Below are 19794 nucleotides of genomic sequence, written 5' to 3'. Positions count from 1 at the left end.
AGTTGCAAGGTTGACGAATTTTTATACACATACACGTACTTATTTCCTGCATAAATACTCACAAGCTAGGACTTAGGTTTAAGCTTTAGCTGGCACCCTAGAATCGTTTATGACCTGAGGGTTCCTAATCAACATTTTCGTAAGTTAAAATTTTCTGCTTTTTAAAATAAATTTCGGTACCTTAAAGCTAAAAATTATTCTTGCGACCTTTTTTATGTTGTAAAAGAGACTTGAAAGGAAAAAAAAAGTCCAAGTTAAAATATTAAATTGCTTCGGTGCATAAATCCAAGGTGCCAGCAATGTTGTAGCAGGTAAAGGTGGAGATTACAAAGAAACCATATTTGAGGTACGTGAAGTTTCTACGGTCAAGTTTGACGAAAAACTAAAATTCTCACTAATTCAATCTAATCACCTTTCCCTTCATTATTCTAACTGACTGTAGATGTGGATTTGATTCTTCGGTCAAGCTTCATCAACCGCAGTTTCAGCTCCATCTGTTTTTATCGAGTCATAAAAGAACAACTGCTATAAATAACTCGAGCAAATGTACTACCAGAAATGAATGTGACACAGTTTCCAGTGCATCCAGATGAATGGTTTACTGTTATCGCAAGCATTTCAGTTGTGCCTGTTAAAAATCACTATCTTGTGACAGTGTTGTCTATACTCGTACAATGATGCCCGTATAAAATTTATCAAATCGTGCAAATAACAATGCAAATATAAAACCAACCGTAGATCGCGATTCGGAGAAACGCCAAGTACATAAAAACTTCCAGATTCCGAATCTAATCAACCAGTTATTCCGTCGAATCGGAATTCCATGTCTGTTCCTAGTTTTTTACGTCTGTAAAAGTATTGAACAAATTCGTTAACCTTGTACCAATGCCAAAAAATTAGACTCACAACTTACAGATTACATCGAAATGCTTTCTTACTTCACACTGACGCGAAGCAGCGAAACAAATCAAATCTTCTGAAAACGTTTTTTTGTTTTTATATAAGATTCGAAATTGGTAACGTTAAACGTAACGATACGATTAAATAGAAAATCATTATTCCTCTACTTTGGGATTGCCTGAAATTCGGTAAACCTTGAACAAAATAGAACATACACATATTGTTTCCGTGATTTTTGTTCAATGTTTTGTTACGTTAACCCCACGATATTTTCCCCGTCGTTAAATTCGATTAAATACATGAAAAAAATCAAAAATAATCTGATTTGATCAAAGATAAATAATTAAACACCGAAAAAAACGTTAATTCATTCTTCCTCCAAAAATTCAACCTCGTTCATTGAAATAAATACTTTTTACTCATCGCGCGGTATGTTAATATTTTTCTCTCAAACATTCGAGTCTTCAGAGTTACTCGGTCAGTTATCGGCTCAAAATATTGAGCATTCAGTGAGTCATGATTATTTCATCCATTTTTCCATTGATTTGATGCACGAAAAATGAAAAAAAAATAATAATTAACCCAACCCAGACACAAAAATAAATAATTCTTTTCCTTTCGTTGATCAGCGTAATCCGCACTGCGTCAGTAGCTGATCAAGGCACTTGCCAACCGATCCAGGGCCCATCTTCGGCAAATCTAAGTGCTGATCAAACGACATGCGACAAGCAGACTCCCGTTAGGATTGCTGACACAAACACGACCCTGATCTTACGGCTGTGAGACCAGCCGCTGCGCACCTACTCTGAAGCAGATGCGACCGTGGCGTTTACATAGCGGTATGCATCTAGGAAGGTGTGAGTGAGTGAGTGCGATGGGGTCTCGACTATGGGACCAGGTTTCCCAAGTCCAGCTGAGCGTGCAGCTGCCCCCCCATGAGCAACACGACCATCGTTTACTCGTGCACTAAAAGACGCACTAGTTCCTTTTGAAAAGGAATGACGAAGAACGTGAGATCGGTGTGTTATAAACCACAACACAAAATGCGACCAGAATCTGCTGAGGTTTGAATCTTGGAACGCTCTGCTTTGCTATGCCAATCCGATGACTCGGGATGTATCGCTTAATACACAGTTTCACAGCATAATGGGATAGAAGCAACATCGCGAAACAAAGGTTCAAGCAATCGTGAGACGTATAGTTGGCACAAAAAAATAATCGACAGGAAATGTGGTGAGACGAAGGTTTACAAAATTGTCATTTATGCTAATTTTGTTTCGTACAACTAAACGAGTCCCTGTTATGGACAGGAAAAAAGTGTCACAATACTGACTTTTAACAATATAAGAGAAACCACACTGCAGTCTACAAGTTTTTTTATGTATTTTTTTTTTACCGATTCTGATCTATAATAATAACCCTCCATATTTGTCAGAAATGAGTTCACCATAATTAATCGTTTAATTTGAGTCCTGAAGAGAGGAAAAAAGACCTAAATCCTCATTGAAAAAAAAAAAAAAAAACAATTCCAGTCCTCATTGCGCACCGATTGTTTAAATCGATTTATTATTCTTTCGATAAAAAGTCCTGCGAATGAGTTCGTGCAGATTTTCGAAGCAATGTTGTTAAAACCAAGAGCTCGCTTGGATTTTGGGGTGATTGTGAGGCGTAAACGGAAGAATATCCATGGAAATAAATTGTTCCCTGCCAAATAAAAGCCCCGAAATGAGTTTAAATAAGACTTTCATTGAAAAACATCAGTGACTATACTCAAAATTGAGAAAATTTGTAGCAATATTTTTCGCTCATTAATTTCCGCATATATTCCAAATACTTTGAACGAGAGAATTATGGAAAAAAAAAATAAGAACACAAGAGGCATGAAGTGATTGATGCGATGAGACGGTATATTAATTTTTGTTTTTTTTAAATCAGCAACCCGCATCTTCTTTGCATGTATAATACGTACATGGTTATATTTCACCGAGCGGTTCAAAGTACTGTTGTAATATTCAAGTACCGTTGGATCAAGGCTCTGATGTAATACATCAGGCCTCAAGTTTGCAAAATGACAAGCATCGCGTCGATGCCAACGTGGTTCTACTTGTACAGTAATAAATGTTTCGTTCTCTGTTTAACAGTACAGCATTATATGTTGTATCTGTGCGAAAAAACTATGACAATATTCTGCGTGTTTGGCACAGTAGCGTACAGCATTCCGCTATGATAATGCTCGAGGTGTCAATTATAATTTTATATTCCAAAGTGGCCATCGACGTGTACAAAAAGTAACCGTTCATTTTTGGCAAGTTTAATAGGTGTATTTATATTTTAATTTCGAGTTGTAGGCGAAGGTTGAGCATTAATTGGTGTGACAAATTTACCGTAGTTTAAAATCAAAACGCGAATCAATCAATCGTGCGCACGATTTCACATTCTTCAAGCAAACGTCAATCGCCAAACGAACATCGACGATGAAATTTTTGAAACCAACAAGCCCCAGATATTTGCACAATATACAGTTTTTAAAAAAATTTAAGTCTCGCCAAATCAAATGACGGAAGTTTGATTGAATATAACTTGTTAGCGACTGAATAATTATTCCTTTTTTCAATACTAAGATCGAGTCTTTTCAGATTTTTGCAGATCACAGTTCATTTCATTATTCAAACGAAAATTACTTTTTCACAATGTCAATAAGATTGGACAGGAGTTTATCCAGAATTATATATTAGAATGAACCGAAAACTATGGGAAAACAATTCATCACTCGAACGATTTTTATTCCCAATTCTTTTACTAAAAAACAAAAAAAAAAAAAAAAACTTTGTGTTTACAAAAATCAGACAAACGTTACTTTTTCGATATCAAAAACTCCACACAGTATGAATGCGTCATTTCAGTTAAAACTTGTAATTTCCAAATTTGTTTTTAAGTATGTCAAGAAACCATTTCGTATATTGATTAATTCACAGTCGTTCGACTTTAGTCGTGGCATCAGATTCTCGCTTTGCTAATTGTTTTATATTTCGTTTTACTAGAATCTTATTTAACATGATACGCAAATATTCTGCTCATATTATATACCCTGCTAAAAAGAAGCAAATAAAAGGATGCGGTGAACGGAGAATGACGTAACGCGACGCTAAAAATCGCACCAACTCCTCATCGCGAGGCTGATCCTCGAAAATTTCACCGTAAATATAAATTCGCACATTCATAGATCAGATCAGATATGTACATACCTACATCAGAAATAAACCGTTGCGCTGCCTTGAACGTGGCTACGCTGCGTGAAACTGCGAGCCTAATTTTTTCATCGACAAATAATACGATACCGTCATTATATCATCCGCGCTATCATCGTTAATATAATTGCGTTTATTGCAAACGCTGCAGTCGTTGATTCCGACCGGCAGGTTTCAGCTTTGCTCTAAGGAGCGCTTTCCTCGCTTGGCCCTGAGGAATAACCTTGACGCCTCCTCTGTGACCCTCGCATTAAACGAGGGGGGCCACGGAAATAGTTCAGACGTTTGCCATGCGGGATCGCGAGGATACTCGCACGCGAGCAATGCCCAAAAAGTATCAAAATTAGCCTCCCATGGTCGCCCCGCAAACAGCTAATAAAGAAACTTATCGGAGTTGGCAACGTTAAAGTAATTACGCAGCTTAAAAAAATGAAAATTTGTTATTTTTTTTACTTTCTTTTTTGGTTGACCTGACTTTTTCCGTTAATTTTGGGTGTCCGAGAACGTAGAATTTGCGAATAAGATCGTGATCTTAGCCTTGACCTTGAACTTGCATAAGTTTGATCGCTGAATCCATGAACGGAGTGCGTGTTGCATAAGTTGAGACATAGAGATCATTGATCACGGTTTTACTAATGACGGTTAAGTTTACGAGGAATTTATAGCGCAAGGCTGTCGCTTGGCTACCAACGAAATTGTAAATCAAGTTGCACCGCAGTCGCGCATTGATGAAACATGCATGGAGCCAAGCTGCGAATTAACACATCCAACGCGATCCTTCACAGATTTACTTTTTCAATACAGGCGCCCGTATTTCTCACCCAGGGAACGAAGACGTCTCAGACGATTTCAACCCTGGAAGAAAACTGTGAAGTTTTGAAGGGCTGAAACGGGGGAAACGGGCGCCTGCAGCGAATGAACCCGATTTATTTGAACGGAATGAATCGGGGAGCCGTGCGCGGTTTGTCAAAGTCCCCTAAGAAGACGCCCCAGGTTTAAATTGGAATCACCAGCCTTGCGAAAAACCTGAGACGCGCAGTAACAACCCCACTTTTATGGCCGAGTTGGCCGAGAGGTTGTTTGCGCTCAATTCAGTGAATTTTGTGTTTTTATTTTTTTTTTTTATTTTTTACTACAACGTTTAACCGAGATTACAGACTTACTGTCAAAAACAAAAACAAGCGACAAAATTACAGGTGAAGAGTAAAAAAATACCGATGAGACACATTTGAGTCAAAAATTGTAACGACCAGTTTTCTATATTTCCCATATTAGGTCAAATTTCAATATCTAATTTCAGAATGCGATAAGACAAGAGAGAAAAATACCCATCAATGTTTCAACATATTTTGCACTACATATTAAAAGTATTCAAATAAATAAAGCGTTTGTTAAACTTGATACAAATGAACCTGCGTTAGTTTTGTTCCATATTTTTAACAGAAGAGTATCGAAATTAGAAAAAACAAAAAAAATTGAAAATCTGCGAATGAGGTCAAATAAGTTGAGTATTTGATCAAAACAGTAACTACACTTAAATATATCCAATTTTTATGATTTGATTGATACAAATTATTAAGTTTTACATAAACCCATGACTGTCGAATCTAACCCGAAACTACAAACAATCGACATTTATGTTATGTTCAGATATTTCTATGTTCTAGGTTTTAATATTTCAAGTTAGTTTCGCGGACGGCCGGCGGTGGCGCTGCGGGCTGACTAAATTCGGCACTGCCAACGTAACCGGCATGTCGAAAAAATTATTAATTATAAAATTCCTTGCTCTAATTCCTCCTTAAAACTTCTGTATATCTACAAGCACACACGTCCGGCGCAGTTCAATACAGGTCACCGCAGTGATGTATATATAACAAACGTTGTTCGTGGTTCCAATTTATAACGCTGCAGTTCACAGAGATCGATAAGACGTAGCTGCGACGGATTGCATAATACAGTTGCATCAACGAAATCAAACATGCGATGTTCGTTTCTCAACTGCCTATGCAAAATCATATACACAGATCAACTTCTAATTATACTGAATATCGTCTGACTGTATACGGAAAATTATTCGTTTCACGATCATTTTCAAGCTGCGGTCTCTCGTATCAATTCAAAAAAAAAAACTTTAGCACTCGCGTATACGTACAAATAATTGATAACTTTTTCAATTTGAAAAATTTTCCAATTCGCTATAAAAATTTTTAACGAAGGCAATTTCATACATTTTTCCTCGACATTTTCACAGAAAGAATTCGAGTTGATTAAAAAATAAAAATAAAAAAAAAGGAAAAAATGAATAACAATGATAGATAGAATCAGTTTGATTATTTTCAATTAATAAACTGAAGAGTTGCCGAATTAAATTTAAAAATTAATAGAGTGTGAATAGTTGAAAATATGTGTTGGTATGTAATCGGAGAAACAATTCGACAAAAAAGAAACGATTACTGTAAAGAGCCATGTGCACAAACCATAAGAATAACGGAGTTTGCTGAACTTGGATCGTCGAGAGCCGGAGATTACGAAGTATTATATATTAGGTAGATTGATAGATTCACAATGCAGTTTGCAGACTCGGGTAGCAATTCACGAAATTTAATCTCGTGTATCCCACCGACATCCAACGCACCCGGATAATTCCCGTCGCGAGGCGCAAGATTAAGTTTTAATCCATTTTGGGAATCGCATTGTTATCTACCACCATGAATATGAGCGAAGCTTTAGAGCATATGTAATCAAATTCTGATTCCTTAGCGAAGGCTATGGTTGTACAATCGTTTCGCCCCATAAATATATGCGGTTTGGTTTCTAGTTGAGGAAAATCAGGGATTCGAAACTGCGTCAGACCTGCACCCCGCAGTGCAGCTGGAATTGGAGCCTTTCGAATTGTAATATAAAGAGCGAAAGGAAACGTCCATAAATGAAAGACATGGAGCACAAATGGATCCCTGAGTGTCAAGTATTGTGGTATTCTGAATCCGGAGAAATCGCAAAGCGTTGTTTCATATTTCAAATCGCTGATCAGCAGAAATGAGCAAAGTTGTAGTTAGTCACTAAAGAGTTAGACATTGAGGAAAATATAACTTACGATTGAGGTAACGGTAAAATGCACATCACATTTGCGATTGATAATTTGACGCACACAAAGTACGAATTGCGTTGTACTTTTTTAATCGGATAACGAAGTAAAATAACATCGTACAACTGTTTCATGCAAGCATCTCCCAGCTTAATGGGCGGAACTCTGTCCGGTCATCCGTTATGTGGACATGACCTTATGGGGAGGGAACGGTGGTAGCAATTTGTGCAAAAAACAGGGAAACGGGTCCCCAAGGAGGATAGAGGAACGAGGGTATTAAGGACGAATGGCCGGTCCGTCTGAATCAAAAGATGAGAAAAGATGGAAAAAAAAAAACGTTAAAAAATCACTAGCGATGTTATTCGCGACATTGATGTTGAAGACGATTGAAACGACGTTCCTAAAACATACGTAATATAGAAATGAATTTGAGTAAATTCGAACAACACAAGATATTAAGATATAAATAATTTGACAATTTGATTGTATCGATAAGAATTCCAGAGTTTATTCATTTTGAACGTTCTAATTATAATACCTTTTCTCAAATTATTCATATTTCAGGTTTTGTTGTTCGAATTCAGTCAAATATAATATTTCTAAATTTCAAGGAATCATTGCAGTGAGTCAGGATTTTTTTAACGCCTAAAGAAAAGCCCCTATCAAACAATTTAAATGAGGTCTCAAAAATTTTCTACTACAATTCTTTAAACACGTTTAAAAGTGGATCTAGTGATCAGACTGTTCTTTTTTTTTTACCTTTTTTACACCGATTTCAAGAACTTTTATCAAGTAAAACTATATATATGAACAATGAATGTCGCAACTTCCTCAATAACACGTAATATGTTTTGCTAATACGCGAAGTACTTTACAGATTACAAAATTGCTTTAAATAAGAAACCAACGTAATTTTTAAAGAAAAATAAACACCGTTCTTTTCAAAAAAAATTATAATTATTCTCATCGTCTCCTTTCGAAAATAATACTTATTAACACTAATGTTCCGATATAATACGAAAGCTCGTGGAATTCATATCAACTACAGTTACAATGCGAATGGTTGTTAAAATGTGATTCAATAAATGGAATATGATCAAGTTGAACCTGTGAAATCATTTTCACAAAAAAAATGTTTAAAATATTTTTGAAATTATTTGTGAGTCAAGTATTGTCTCGGGGTAAAAAAAAAAAAAAAAAATCTTATAAATAAATAACAGTTTCAGATGAAAATAAGTAGTGAAATTTAAAGAAAGAACAAGCGGCCTTTAATTTGCTACTCAGAAAATTAACCGAAAATCGTGAACCACACCGTAACCTGCAGGGTAATAAGGGCTAACCGTTATCCACGTTACCATTCAATGCCTTGCACATACACGCATACATTCACAAAAATGTATGTGCTACCAACGTTGTAAACCGTCTAGACCAACAGATAAAAAGCGGAAATGGGCAAGGCGTGCGATGCGATGCGTTCGTGTGTTTGCGCGTATAAGAGCGATAATAAAGCAGGTGCGTAACTGAAAATGAAAGGGGAACGTTGTGTTGTATTGTGTTGTGTTGGTAATTCGTATACAGGCATAAGATATAATATCTCTTCACGGGCAAGCAACTCTGACGGCAACCGGCAGATAGCATTGGCTCGAATTTTAAGTTTCAAGGTTTCGCCAGAGATTTCACGTGTCTTCTTAATATAAATTTGTTGCTAGTATACGAGTCGAAAGATGAATCATGCTAGTCTTAATCTGATTTCAATTTCTCTTGAATTTCATTCAAAACGTAAACATTCACGTAATACTTCAGCGTTACGTTACTATTTCCTTTGGCCGCGGGAGCGAAACGCGCTCAGCGACATCTGGCGGCAACTCCCTGTTACACCAATCGAAAACTACGCTTCGCGTTACCTCGATGTATGAAAAAAATGTAACTCGTTTGTAATCGCCAACGATCTTTCGGATACTTCGATGGTTCGAACGAAATTTGAAATTTTCGTCCAATCAATGTTTTGAAAAACCTCACGCAGCGAATCATTTCACGCAGTCTAGAACCTTACGAAAAAGCCACATGCAAATATTTTCAAACAAAGAATTCTCAGCAATTCTAGTTAATCTCAAGAAATAGATGACAAAAAAAATTCTGCAGCTCGCGAAATCTGAAAAAATTTTTATCCAATTATTATCCAAAAATCAAATGTTAAACCGTAGAAAAAATTATTTCCGACGCGTGCTAAAGATTGTTGTGATTATTCCGTGATTTAGTTTTCAAAAGTTCGTATAACGCTAAGAGTAGAAGGAAAAAAGGGGGCGGGGTAAAAACGCAGAGGCATAAGATATGAAAAATACCGGGATAAAGGCAGAAGTACGTGAATTTCGTATTCTCATTAGTAATCAGTAATCGTAATCAACAAGGGCCCGTTTTCATTGTTGGTACGGCGAGCTGAACGCCTGCATCTAACAGTGCGTGGCCAGTCGACACGCACCGATCCCTTCCTTTCCTGGCTCTGACTCACCTGTAGGTACTTTTTACCATAGACACACAGAACGCTGCAAGACTCCCTGATATCTACGTACAAATAATACACAACCAGACAACCACGCTTTCTTTGTTTTCACAAAAATTTATCATGACAAACCGGCGTCAACACACTGCGTTGTAAATTTATTTTCAACTATTTTCTTTTTGCGGTACACCGATTTCGAGATAAAGGTCGCAGCCCTTTTAACGAATGTTTATTTATTATTTTACTATTTATCGAGGTTTTTACGGAAGAGTTAAAATTGGATACTGTTATTATGGAAATTTCTAATTTACTTTGTATCTATACGTAATAATGGGTGTGAAAAAAAAAAATAGTAATTCTTGTTTTTTCATCTTGCTTATGTCGCTGGAATCCAAGAATTGTGTCGTAACTGCGAACTGATAATGACTTCGGACAATATTTGCAAATTTGATGAAGATTTTGAGCAATTACGGTAATAATAGGAAACATCTGGCAATTTGAAGATTCGTAAAAATGTGAATTTTTGTAAATGAAACTTGAGGTTATATCCCATGTAACGCACAATCATAGAAAGAAATAATGCGTAAGATTAATTGATTAGTACATAATTTTCATTATTCAACGAACTAATTAACTGCGTCTTATCTGGAGCAAAATTTAGATTATTTGATTCGAATTACAGTTATACTTGAAACTGATGAAATTATTTGAATTAATGCATCTCTGGTTTGATCTTTTCAAACATTTTGTTCGATAATCCGAATGGGGAAGTTTTGTGATATGCTATTAGAATAATTCCAATTCGTTAAACCGAAAATCGTTTCTCTCCAACAAAAAATTCAATAGAATTGACTAGAAAGAACTAAATCAAGTACTCGAATGTAGTCATTTTACCGTCAGTTGGTCGAACAAAAATATAATATATGTATACTAGGGTGCTTTTTTCGACTATTTTTTTTTTCTTTCCCATCGTGAAATTTTGTTGGAAATAAAAAAAAAAATAGTCGAAAAAAAACCACCCTAATGTATACTAAAATAAAACTGCAAATGTATCGGTTCAAAGGAAGCGTTTTAATTGAAGTAACCTTTATTCGAACCAAATACTGCAGATTAGTTTTATCGAACAAATGAGATTGAAGTTTTTATCAGTTATCAGTCAAATTTTATTTCCATCCATGTGGCAACGGATTGAGAATAAGAGAATTTGTTAGGTATGTTCACTACTATACAGCCGTCAACTGTTTTCATAGTTCACTATATAACCAAAAACTATTCAGGATACATTTTTCAAATCAATATTTTCACCTGAATTTCATTACTCGGGGATTTTTGGAATCGCTGATCACGAATCTAAGTTCAGAATTTGATCATTTTTAAATCCAAGATGGCGTATCCAATATGGCGGATGTAATATCGTAAAAAAAACTATCAAAATTCAATGATTCTGGCCGAAACTTGTTACTCGGAGGTTTTTGGGGTCGCTGATCACAAATCCGAAGTAACACAGATCATTCGAAGTTGTAAATAAACTGTGATAAGGCTAGGACGTGGAAATTTTTGAGACGGAACGTTGAGCATCCCGCTGTGTCTCAAAGAGTTAAGGGGGTATTCTAGTGTAGAAATTTGAAAAAATCGATTTTTTTTTTTTTATATTTTCAAAGCTTAACCTTTCAAGAATGTGTCCTTAAAAGGACAAGTCAAAATTTCAATTATTTTCAGAGATATAGCTATTTTAGTGACACGTCTTCAATACTGGCTCGGCTGGAACGAATTTTACTCGAAACTTTAAACGCGTTTTTCTCAAAACTACATTTTTCAAAACGGTTGACATGATTTCTCAAGTTCTATTGAACCGATTTACTTGAAATTTGGTGAGAATCTTCTCAATACATGTCTCTATCGCACGAACTATTATTGTAACGAAATAATAATTTTTACTATTTTTAAAAAATTCAGAAACGTCCAAAAAAGTCAAAAAAAACGTATTATTTTTTCGGACAGCCGTAATTTGGCAAAAAAAAATTTTTTTTCGACTTTTTTTTAGTTAGTACGATAGCTGCATTTATGTAGATTAATAATCTTTTTTTTTTTTTTCTGATTTTGAAAATGCTTGCAATCGTGACAACATTGGCGCGCCATTTTTTTTGTACCCCCCACTTCAACAACTCATAGCACTTTCAATTTTGTATTTTTTGACTCGTTTTTTTTTTTTTTTGTAATCGTGAAATAATAATAAACGCCTGATAAAAAAATGGATGGTAAAAATATTTTTTGTTTTTTGTTTATAGCACTTCAAAAAACACCTCAAATTCATGCCTCTACACTAGAATACCCCCTTAAGGCTTTATCCAAGTGAAAAAATGTAGCCGACTGAAAAACACAGATTTAATATTATTCCAAGAATATGTAACGATACCCATTTCGCTAGTTTCTTTTATTATTTACGACAGCAGATGAAATTTTTCTCAGTTCACGGCGGTCAACGTTCTCTGTGATCCAAACTCAGGCCCTAACCGGTGATTCTGTTCACCTGTTTCCATCGCCGGTGTACGGTTAAAATCACGTTGAAAAAAAAAGACGAGGAAAGACATTGGTAGAAAAAAAAAAAAAAATTAAATACGGTTCCAGTCGGTTCCCACATTTTCAGACAAACCCGGATGGACGCAACGCGCACGAACCGGAAGTTCGCTTCAGCCCCTGTAGTAATTATCATCGAACACGTTACATGTATCCACACATACTACACAGCGCGATGTTGTTCGAGTCCCCTGCACCTTTTTAACAACGATCTTCCTTTTTTTCGCTCCCTCCCTTTCTTCCGTCTTTCGAAGGGTTCAAATCGTCGAGAATTTTTTACGATACCTTATCCCTACTGCAAGTCTCCTGACCGTAAGCTAAAGGGTAAAATCAACCCCTGATTAAATTTGCTTATATTTCATTCGGCTCAGTGAACGGTGAAATTTGAATTTGAATTATTCATTCTCGTCCCGACTTGCAAAATAATCATTATTGCATCAATTTGATGAACGTTTAAATATCGAACATAACTGACATTTCGTTTGATATTATGAAATCCTTTTTACTCTACATTATAATTTCATATTATATGAGAATCATTTATCTTTTTTGAGATTCCGAATTACATCAATAGACAAAACATCTGAATAGGCGGGATTTTTTTTATTTTTGTGTATTTACAACATAGCAACAGATTCAAATTCTTCATTTTTATTTCTCAACCGGTAGGATTGTCGTAGACTTTTTATTTTTTTTTTTTTTATCCGACTATTTCGCGGAGAATTTTGTTGATTTCGGTAATTTAAGATCAGACGCGTAATAACCGGAAAGTTATACTTAAGTTCGCGTGTTATGTTTGCCTCGCAGTTTGACTAACAAAGAACTTGGTCTCCCTGTCCTTGCCGCCTAGGTCTCGTTCCTTTCGAAGGTACAGTTTGCATGAATAGAAGCTGCGGGAATTTATTCGGCCGGAAGTCAGCTGACCATTCATTTTATCCGTTTTCCTTTGAATTTTTATCCCATCGCATCGCCTTAGCTGTTTCATGAACTTACAATTAACGTATCTTCTTATGTCTGTTGAAATTGTGAACATTTACGCGTACGTTCTTTGTGTCGTTGAACCGGGATTTGTGAGAAAGTAAAAACTCCTTTTGAAATAAACTGCAGGGATTGGTTGAATGAATCGATCGGAATTTGGAAATCGAAATTTTACAATTAGTCTTTAGCCATTTACATGCATACATACATCGATTGTGTCCCAAGAATCGTAATTGGCATACATCACAATTCCTCTTTGACGAAACAATTAGAAATTTCAGATTCATCTTTCTTCGCGTCATTTTTGACCTGGTCAAAAACAACCCATACACAAAGAAAAATTTAATTTTTCACAGTTACGAGAAAATCGTATTAAAGTTGCTATAATTGCGATAATATTCCCCCACTCTTGTTGAGTACTATATTTTTTCGCTAATTCGATTACAAAAACAAAAAAATCGTGAACTTTGGAAGAAAACTCCGATTTTATCTTCCAACGGTCGCCATTTCGTAATTTGTAGTAGAGGTATAGTTTACCAAGATTCACCCACTCTTGAAGCCATCCGTTACCATTACCTTTCACGCATAACAAGGAAAAAGCAACTCACAATTACTCAATAAAAGTCGTACGATGGGTTTTATGGTATTCGCTAAGCTGACCCCAAGCACAGCTGCTTATCCCTACAGAAGTTATACATATCAAAGTACAGCCTTTACCTACAAATTTGACTGTTATCCATGAGACTTGAGTTAATTGGTAGTGATAACCATTCCATGAAAACCGCCATAACGGCGGTACTTCCAGGTCTTGATGTTTAACAACCTCGGACTGTAAGGACATTAACGCGTGTAGATGGTGTTGATTTACCGCAACCGATACCTGCTTTCAACGCTAACAATAAGACACCCCATGACGCACAAGGTGATGGTAGGGTGATAAACGCAGATATACGTTTCACACAAATTACCGTTGGGACGGGGATTATAGATTCTTACCATTATTCAAGAATTTACGATATGTAAGGACGATTCGTACACAGAGAGTTTGAAACGGAGCATTGAGTCCTCAAAATTTTATTACCTGGTATTAATATACATTTCTAATACGTACTTTCACCCATTTTCCTATTCCAACATGAAAATGAATCTACATTCATCGGGCCTGTATTTTGAGCAAAACTTTTTGTCCTCGCGAGTCACACGCAATTCGGTGTCGGATACAAGCATCGATATTGCATGGATTGAAAAAGTGAAAGATAAAAAGATCGGAGTAACCTGCTACAGGTTGCGCCGTATATTTGTATGTAATGTGCGTTACGCGAACCGTGATAAAAGATAAGCCGGCTCTAATTCCTTAACGTTATTCAATATCAGGTTGTAGGCAAGTTCTCGAATAGGTGTAGAGAAAACGATATTAATTATCGTGCAACCCGATTCCGCATTAACACTTGCCGATTGCAATTTTCTTCGATTATACACGCCTGCTGAAACACCGATAATAGTCCAGATAAGATAGGTTCTCACTTTGCATTAATTCCGTTTCCGTTTTTTCTCAGTTCAATCGTTGGGGGGGTCACTCGGAGTCCTCAAACCAAAAGTCGACCAAATCGGCCCCTTGTTATCGCCGCCATCTTGAATTTTATGAAATCATTGAATGAATCATTGAATGAATCATTTTTCGTTGAAATTGAAAATGGCCGAGTTATTCAAGAAAAACCATTTTTCATAAAATTCAAGATGGCGGCGATAGCAAGGGGCTGATTTTGTCGACTTTTGGTTTGAGGAGGACTCCCAGTGACCCCCCCAACGATTGAACCAAGAAAAAACGAAAACGGAATTAATGCAAAGTGAGCTCGATTTTTTGCCTATCTCGACTGGACTAATAAGTATCACTCCCGTCGAGAGGAACCGAAAGTAGGAAATCATTCACCGAAATAGCGAATATGTTACATGAAAGAAATTGAATAATTTATGGTAAGTGCAAAAATTCTCATATCAAAAATACGCGATAGAAGCTTTAAACTGTTTTAACTCACCTTTCGAAGTTTGTCCAATTCTGCCGGTGCCTCGGTGTCAACGGTTATACTCTGTGAAAAAAGAATGCCAATTCAAAGTTAGCAATTACATGACGGTAACAATAGCTAGACGAATAAGGAAATGCGGTCGGTTTTTCGCCAATGTGGCGTGAAATAGTACAATTGGTAACGAATATGGATTATGCTATTGCAGAAAATCTTATCGATACGAGTTTCGACCCGTATTTTTTAACACGAGAGCCAAGAAATCACGACGAAGTCGACATTTTTAGGTTAGAGTGCCGAAGACATTGAAAACATTCTTTCACTATTGACGCATTTGCTTATACAGTCAGGGTTGCCACTAATTTTGAAACCTAAGATTTCCAAACTATTCCAGGTTTTCAATGAGGCTGAAGTTAGTAACGTTATTGTTATAATGATTAACGTTTCGGTAAATGATTATATCACAATTGTAGAAATGTCTAAGTTAAATAATTCTTAATGAGGAAAAATATATTCTTATTTTGTAAAACTTGACTACTTCAAAGTCACTATAAACTTGCAAAATAGTAATTTTACCCCCCATTGTTTCGTTACGTTACTAACTTTTCAGTGAAAACCACGAGGCTCAAGTTAGTAACGTAACAAAACATTCGAGGGAAAAATTACTATTTTGCAAGTTTATAGTGACTTTGAAGTAGTTAGGTTTTCAAAATATGAATACATTTTTTCTTATTACGATTGACCGAATTTCAAACAATTTTCAGGTAAACTACAACTTGTTACAGCTTCGAAACGCGTCCAACTCCAACCCTTGTACGCACTCTCAGGTTTTCTTTTCACACCCAACGATGATCGGGGCCAAGGTAGTTAGACATCCATGAATTTGATATGATACTAAAGGTAGATAGACGCGTATCCTACGGCCGCATCTAATCCCTTGCTTTACTATTACACATGAATTGACGACTCTGCCTGTATTTCTCAACGCCACCGGGCGCGCAGTAATAGGGAAACAATAGCCATGAACCATCTCAAGATCTACGTTTATATTGTATTCAAATCTGGCTATTGCAAAAGCGTCTTTCGACGGTGTGAAAAAAAAAAAATTCTGTACGTTATCTACGCGTGAATGAAAGACATAACAAAGTGGTAATGTCAACGGAATGTCAAACTCCCTGACATTTCCTTCTTTTGTAGGCGAACTGGTAATGATTTTTTTTTTTATTTCATCGAATCTCAATTTATCTTTATGCAAATTCGTGTAATTAGACGTTAAAGATTTTCATCATCTGTTTGAATATTTGATAACTATTTTCATTTACCTAATTTCAATTTTGTAATAAAATCAATTTTAGTAAACGTTATAACTTGAAAAAAATATATTATGGCATACGTGGATTTACATATCGAATAAATGTGAGAAAGCGGGAGATAAAGTAATTTATTTCGATCTTTCCAAAACAAACATCTAAAAAGCTGCGTTTTCAATTTAAAATCTCTGGAAACATGATTTCACTGAAAATATTCAAAGCACACTGTCGGCATAAATAGCTTTGGGATTGCCGTCGAGAAAAGCTGTTTCAACAGATGGACTCACAATCGGTTAAAGAGACGAACGAAAATAAGAATATAAAACAGAAAAAGTAAAGCTCCTCGAAAGCTTCGTACTTACCATGGAGAAGAAAAAGAACGCAATTGAAGTTTGATTGAGCCACATATAATCCGTCTCATCGATTATAAAAAAAAAATATAAAAGATTGTATCCCATATCTTTCTTATAATTATCGCCCTTGAAGATTCTCGAGAGTAAATATAAAAATTAATTTTCAACGAACCATCGAAAAATAATTGTACAAGTTGGTTTAGTCCGCCATGTGTGCGCACAGTTGCTCAAATGCGTGCATCGACGCATTGCAACTTACACGTTGTTTATTTTTCTAATCAACTACGTGACCGACCACCTGCGGGTTGAACGTTCTAAATAAGTAAGATAAGAAACGCCTCACCTGGGGCGGAAGCGCAGGCAATAAAGTAGAAATCCCTTACAAATCACCACTAAGTACAGTGGATATTTGGTGCAAGCATCATATACATTCTATATGTTTTATAACGCACTTAAAAAATACTGTATATTGTATATATATATATATATACGAATTTATACTTCTTCGTAGATGTAAAAATTTAAGGACTGGTCGATTTGCTGATTCCTGTCACGCTACGTATTTGACAATTCCATCCTTTTTCGATATAGCCGTCAAAATTTTAATTTTCTTGGAATAATAAATAGACAAATATAATAACAAAAGTTCGAGCCAATAATAAATTTCCGACTTTTGATAACTGGAGACGGAACTGGACAAGTGAATATCATAGTCTAATGTTCAACTTCAAAGTTCACGGCGTGAAGCAAACAAGTAATTTATAAATACATTCTTATATAACAAATCTAGATCCAATCTGTAATATTTCGTCAAAGACGACTGTCTAGAATCTGTTCTTACACAATGATAAACAGGTCAGAAAAATTCTTCGCGAATGATAGAAAAATATCAATATGCCCCGAACTGCAGGAACAGTACAGAAACACTACATTGTACTATAATGTCGTTACAAATGCGTACGCAAATATAAAAAAGTTTTATGCGAATTGATATTTTTTCACAGCATCGGGCCACTTAATTAATCAAAATCACTCGCTAATCAATCAGCGAGCTTAAATCCGGCGAATATATATGCATATATATATATATATATATATATTAAAATTCTGAATGCTGATTGTTCGAGAGACGATTCCGATTAATCAAAAGACTGAAAAGTGAAAATGCAAGGAAATAAACAAGCACTTCAGTATTTTCAACCAATCGACGATTTCAAAATAGGTAGAACCGAAGAACGAACGACACAGAAAAGCGTCGCCTTTGGTTCCATTTGCAGTAATTTTAAAATAACATTAAGCTGAAGTTGGCAACGTTATCGCGTCAAAATATAGAACACAAAAATCAGATAGCTAGTTTTCAATTTCGGAATTTCACTTCGAAGGAGCTTACCATGGAAACATGAGTATGCTCTGCTGTTAATATAAAAAATACACCGTGTAATTTCGGGACAAATTTCGCTAAGCTGTGTAGTGCATATTGTGTGCTTAAGCGTGGAGTACCCTAGGTAGATTTTCGCATTGCTAGTTTCAACGGCAGCGTAGCTTCGTAGTCTATGGTAGAAGTGTGACGTAATAAAAAAAAGCGGCAGAGAAAAAGAAACTTTATAGATCGCCCCGGCATCGTCACGTGACGCCGAAAGCCACGGCAACCCGCGAAACTTTTGACTCTGCTGTTATTGTTTACATCGGTTCGGCCGGAGTATTCTCCAAAGTATAATTGACCGTACATACCTCGTTGATCCTCCACAGCTTGACATCGGAGCTGCTAACCGTCTTCCCGGTGATCGAGTTATGGAGAACGAAGTTGTTGTTCCTGTTGTCGTACGACGTGGGAGACGAGTTGGGCTCCTCGGCGATGGTCTCGCCGTTCATGAACGCGAAATCTAACGATTTCGTCTCGCGCGCGTTCATCGCGAACGATCTGGCGAATGAACTTTTGTAAAACGACACCGATGAAACCTCGCTGCCGACGGCGAACTCCACCTTTGGTGTTTCCCCCATTCTGTTAATAAATAAACGTCGGACACCCGGTCCGTAGGAGATCAGAAATTGAATAAGAACCGCTCAGTAGGCCAGGAGTTTTGCCACCCAACGACGCACCGAAGGAACTGTTTCACCGATCAGAACCGGGGAATCGATCATCGCACGACACTCGTAGTTTTTGTGCTGTTTTGAGAATCCCGCAGGTGCCGCACCACTTTTTTTCTTTTTTTCTGTTTTTTTTTTCTACGCACAACACACGCGCGCCGACAAAGCTTTCCGAAAAATGTCTGAATCTTACGCGGCACCTGCGAAATAGTGCGGAATATTGGAAAAAGTAGTTTTTGCCTACTTTCCAGCGTTCCGCTCCGTTCAAAACACGCGCCGCACACGTCGCAGCTAACGAATTTAGACCCTCGTTTGCCCACGAACTACGCCTCGCGCCGCTCGCAGTCAAACTGTCGCTCTCCGATTCCTGGGACGCCAACACGCTGGATTCATTACTGTACTGGAGGTCCTGCGCATGCGCGATTCATATCTACGCCCCGCTCCTCGCAGGGTCCGAAGACCCGATCAACCCTTCTTATTATTAGGGCTATACTTTAGGCAAACATTTTTCCTTGCAGTCAAATTCCTTGAAACTGGGTACGTATGACGGTTCTCGAGGTCGCTAATTTCAGAAATGGGATTAGGTCTGAGAAATTTTCAAAATTCATAATGGCGGATCTGATATGAGCGAATAGGATCAATTTTTGTATTTTCAGTCCGCCATATTAGATCCGATATCGTGAATCTTGAAATTTTTGCATCAAATTCGTTTGTAACGACCCCAAAAATGCGAG

The 19794-nt window shown here is 36.7% G+C and overlaps 1 protein-coding gene across 1 annotated transcript in view; it reads right to left on the bottom strand.

Annotated features, from left to right (window-relative positions):
• The window catches only part of LOC107225969, a 59397-nt gene extending 40008 nt beyond the window's left edge, over positions 1–19389 (bottom strand). The window contains exons 1-2 of the mRNA XM_015666617.2: positions 18704–19389; positions 15325–15375 (exon numbers count right to left, since the gene is read on the bottom strand). Coding sequence (XP_015522103.1) covers positions 15325–15375; positions 18704–18973 — 321 coding nt within the window. The 5' untranslated portion in view covers positions 18974–19389. The remainder of the gene's footprint in view (positions 1–15324; positions 15376–18703) is intronic.
• Positions 19390–19794: the final 405 nt, after the last annotated feature.

This window comes from Neodiprion lecontei, chromosome 7 (assembly GCF_021901455.1).
Source record: "Neodiprion lecontei isolate iyNeoLeco1 chromosome 7, iyNeoLeco1.1, whole genome shotgun sequence".
NCBI lineage: Eukaryota > Metazoa > Arthropoda > Insecta > Hymenoptera > Diprionidae > Neodiprion > Neodiprion lecontei.
This window is presented reverse-complemented; position numbering and strand designations above follow the sequence as displayed.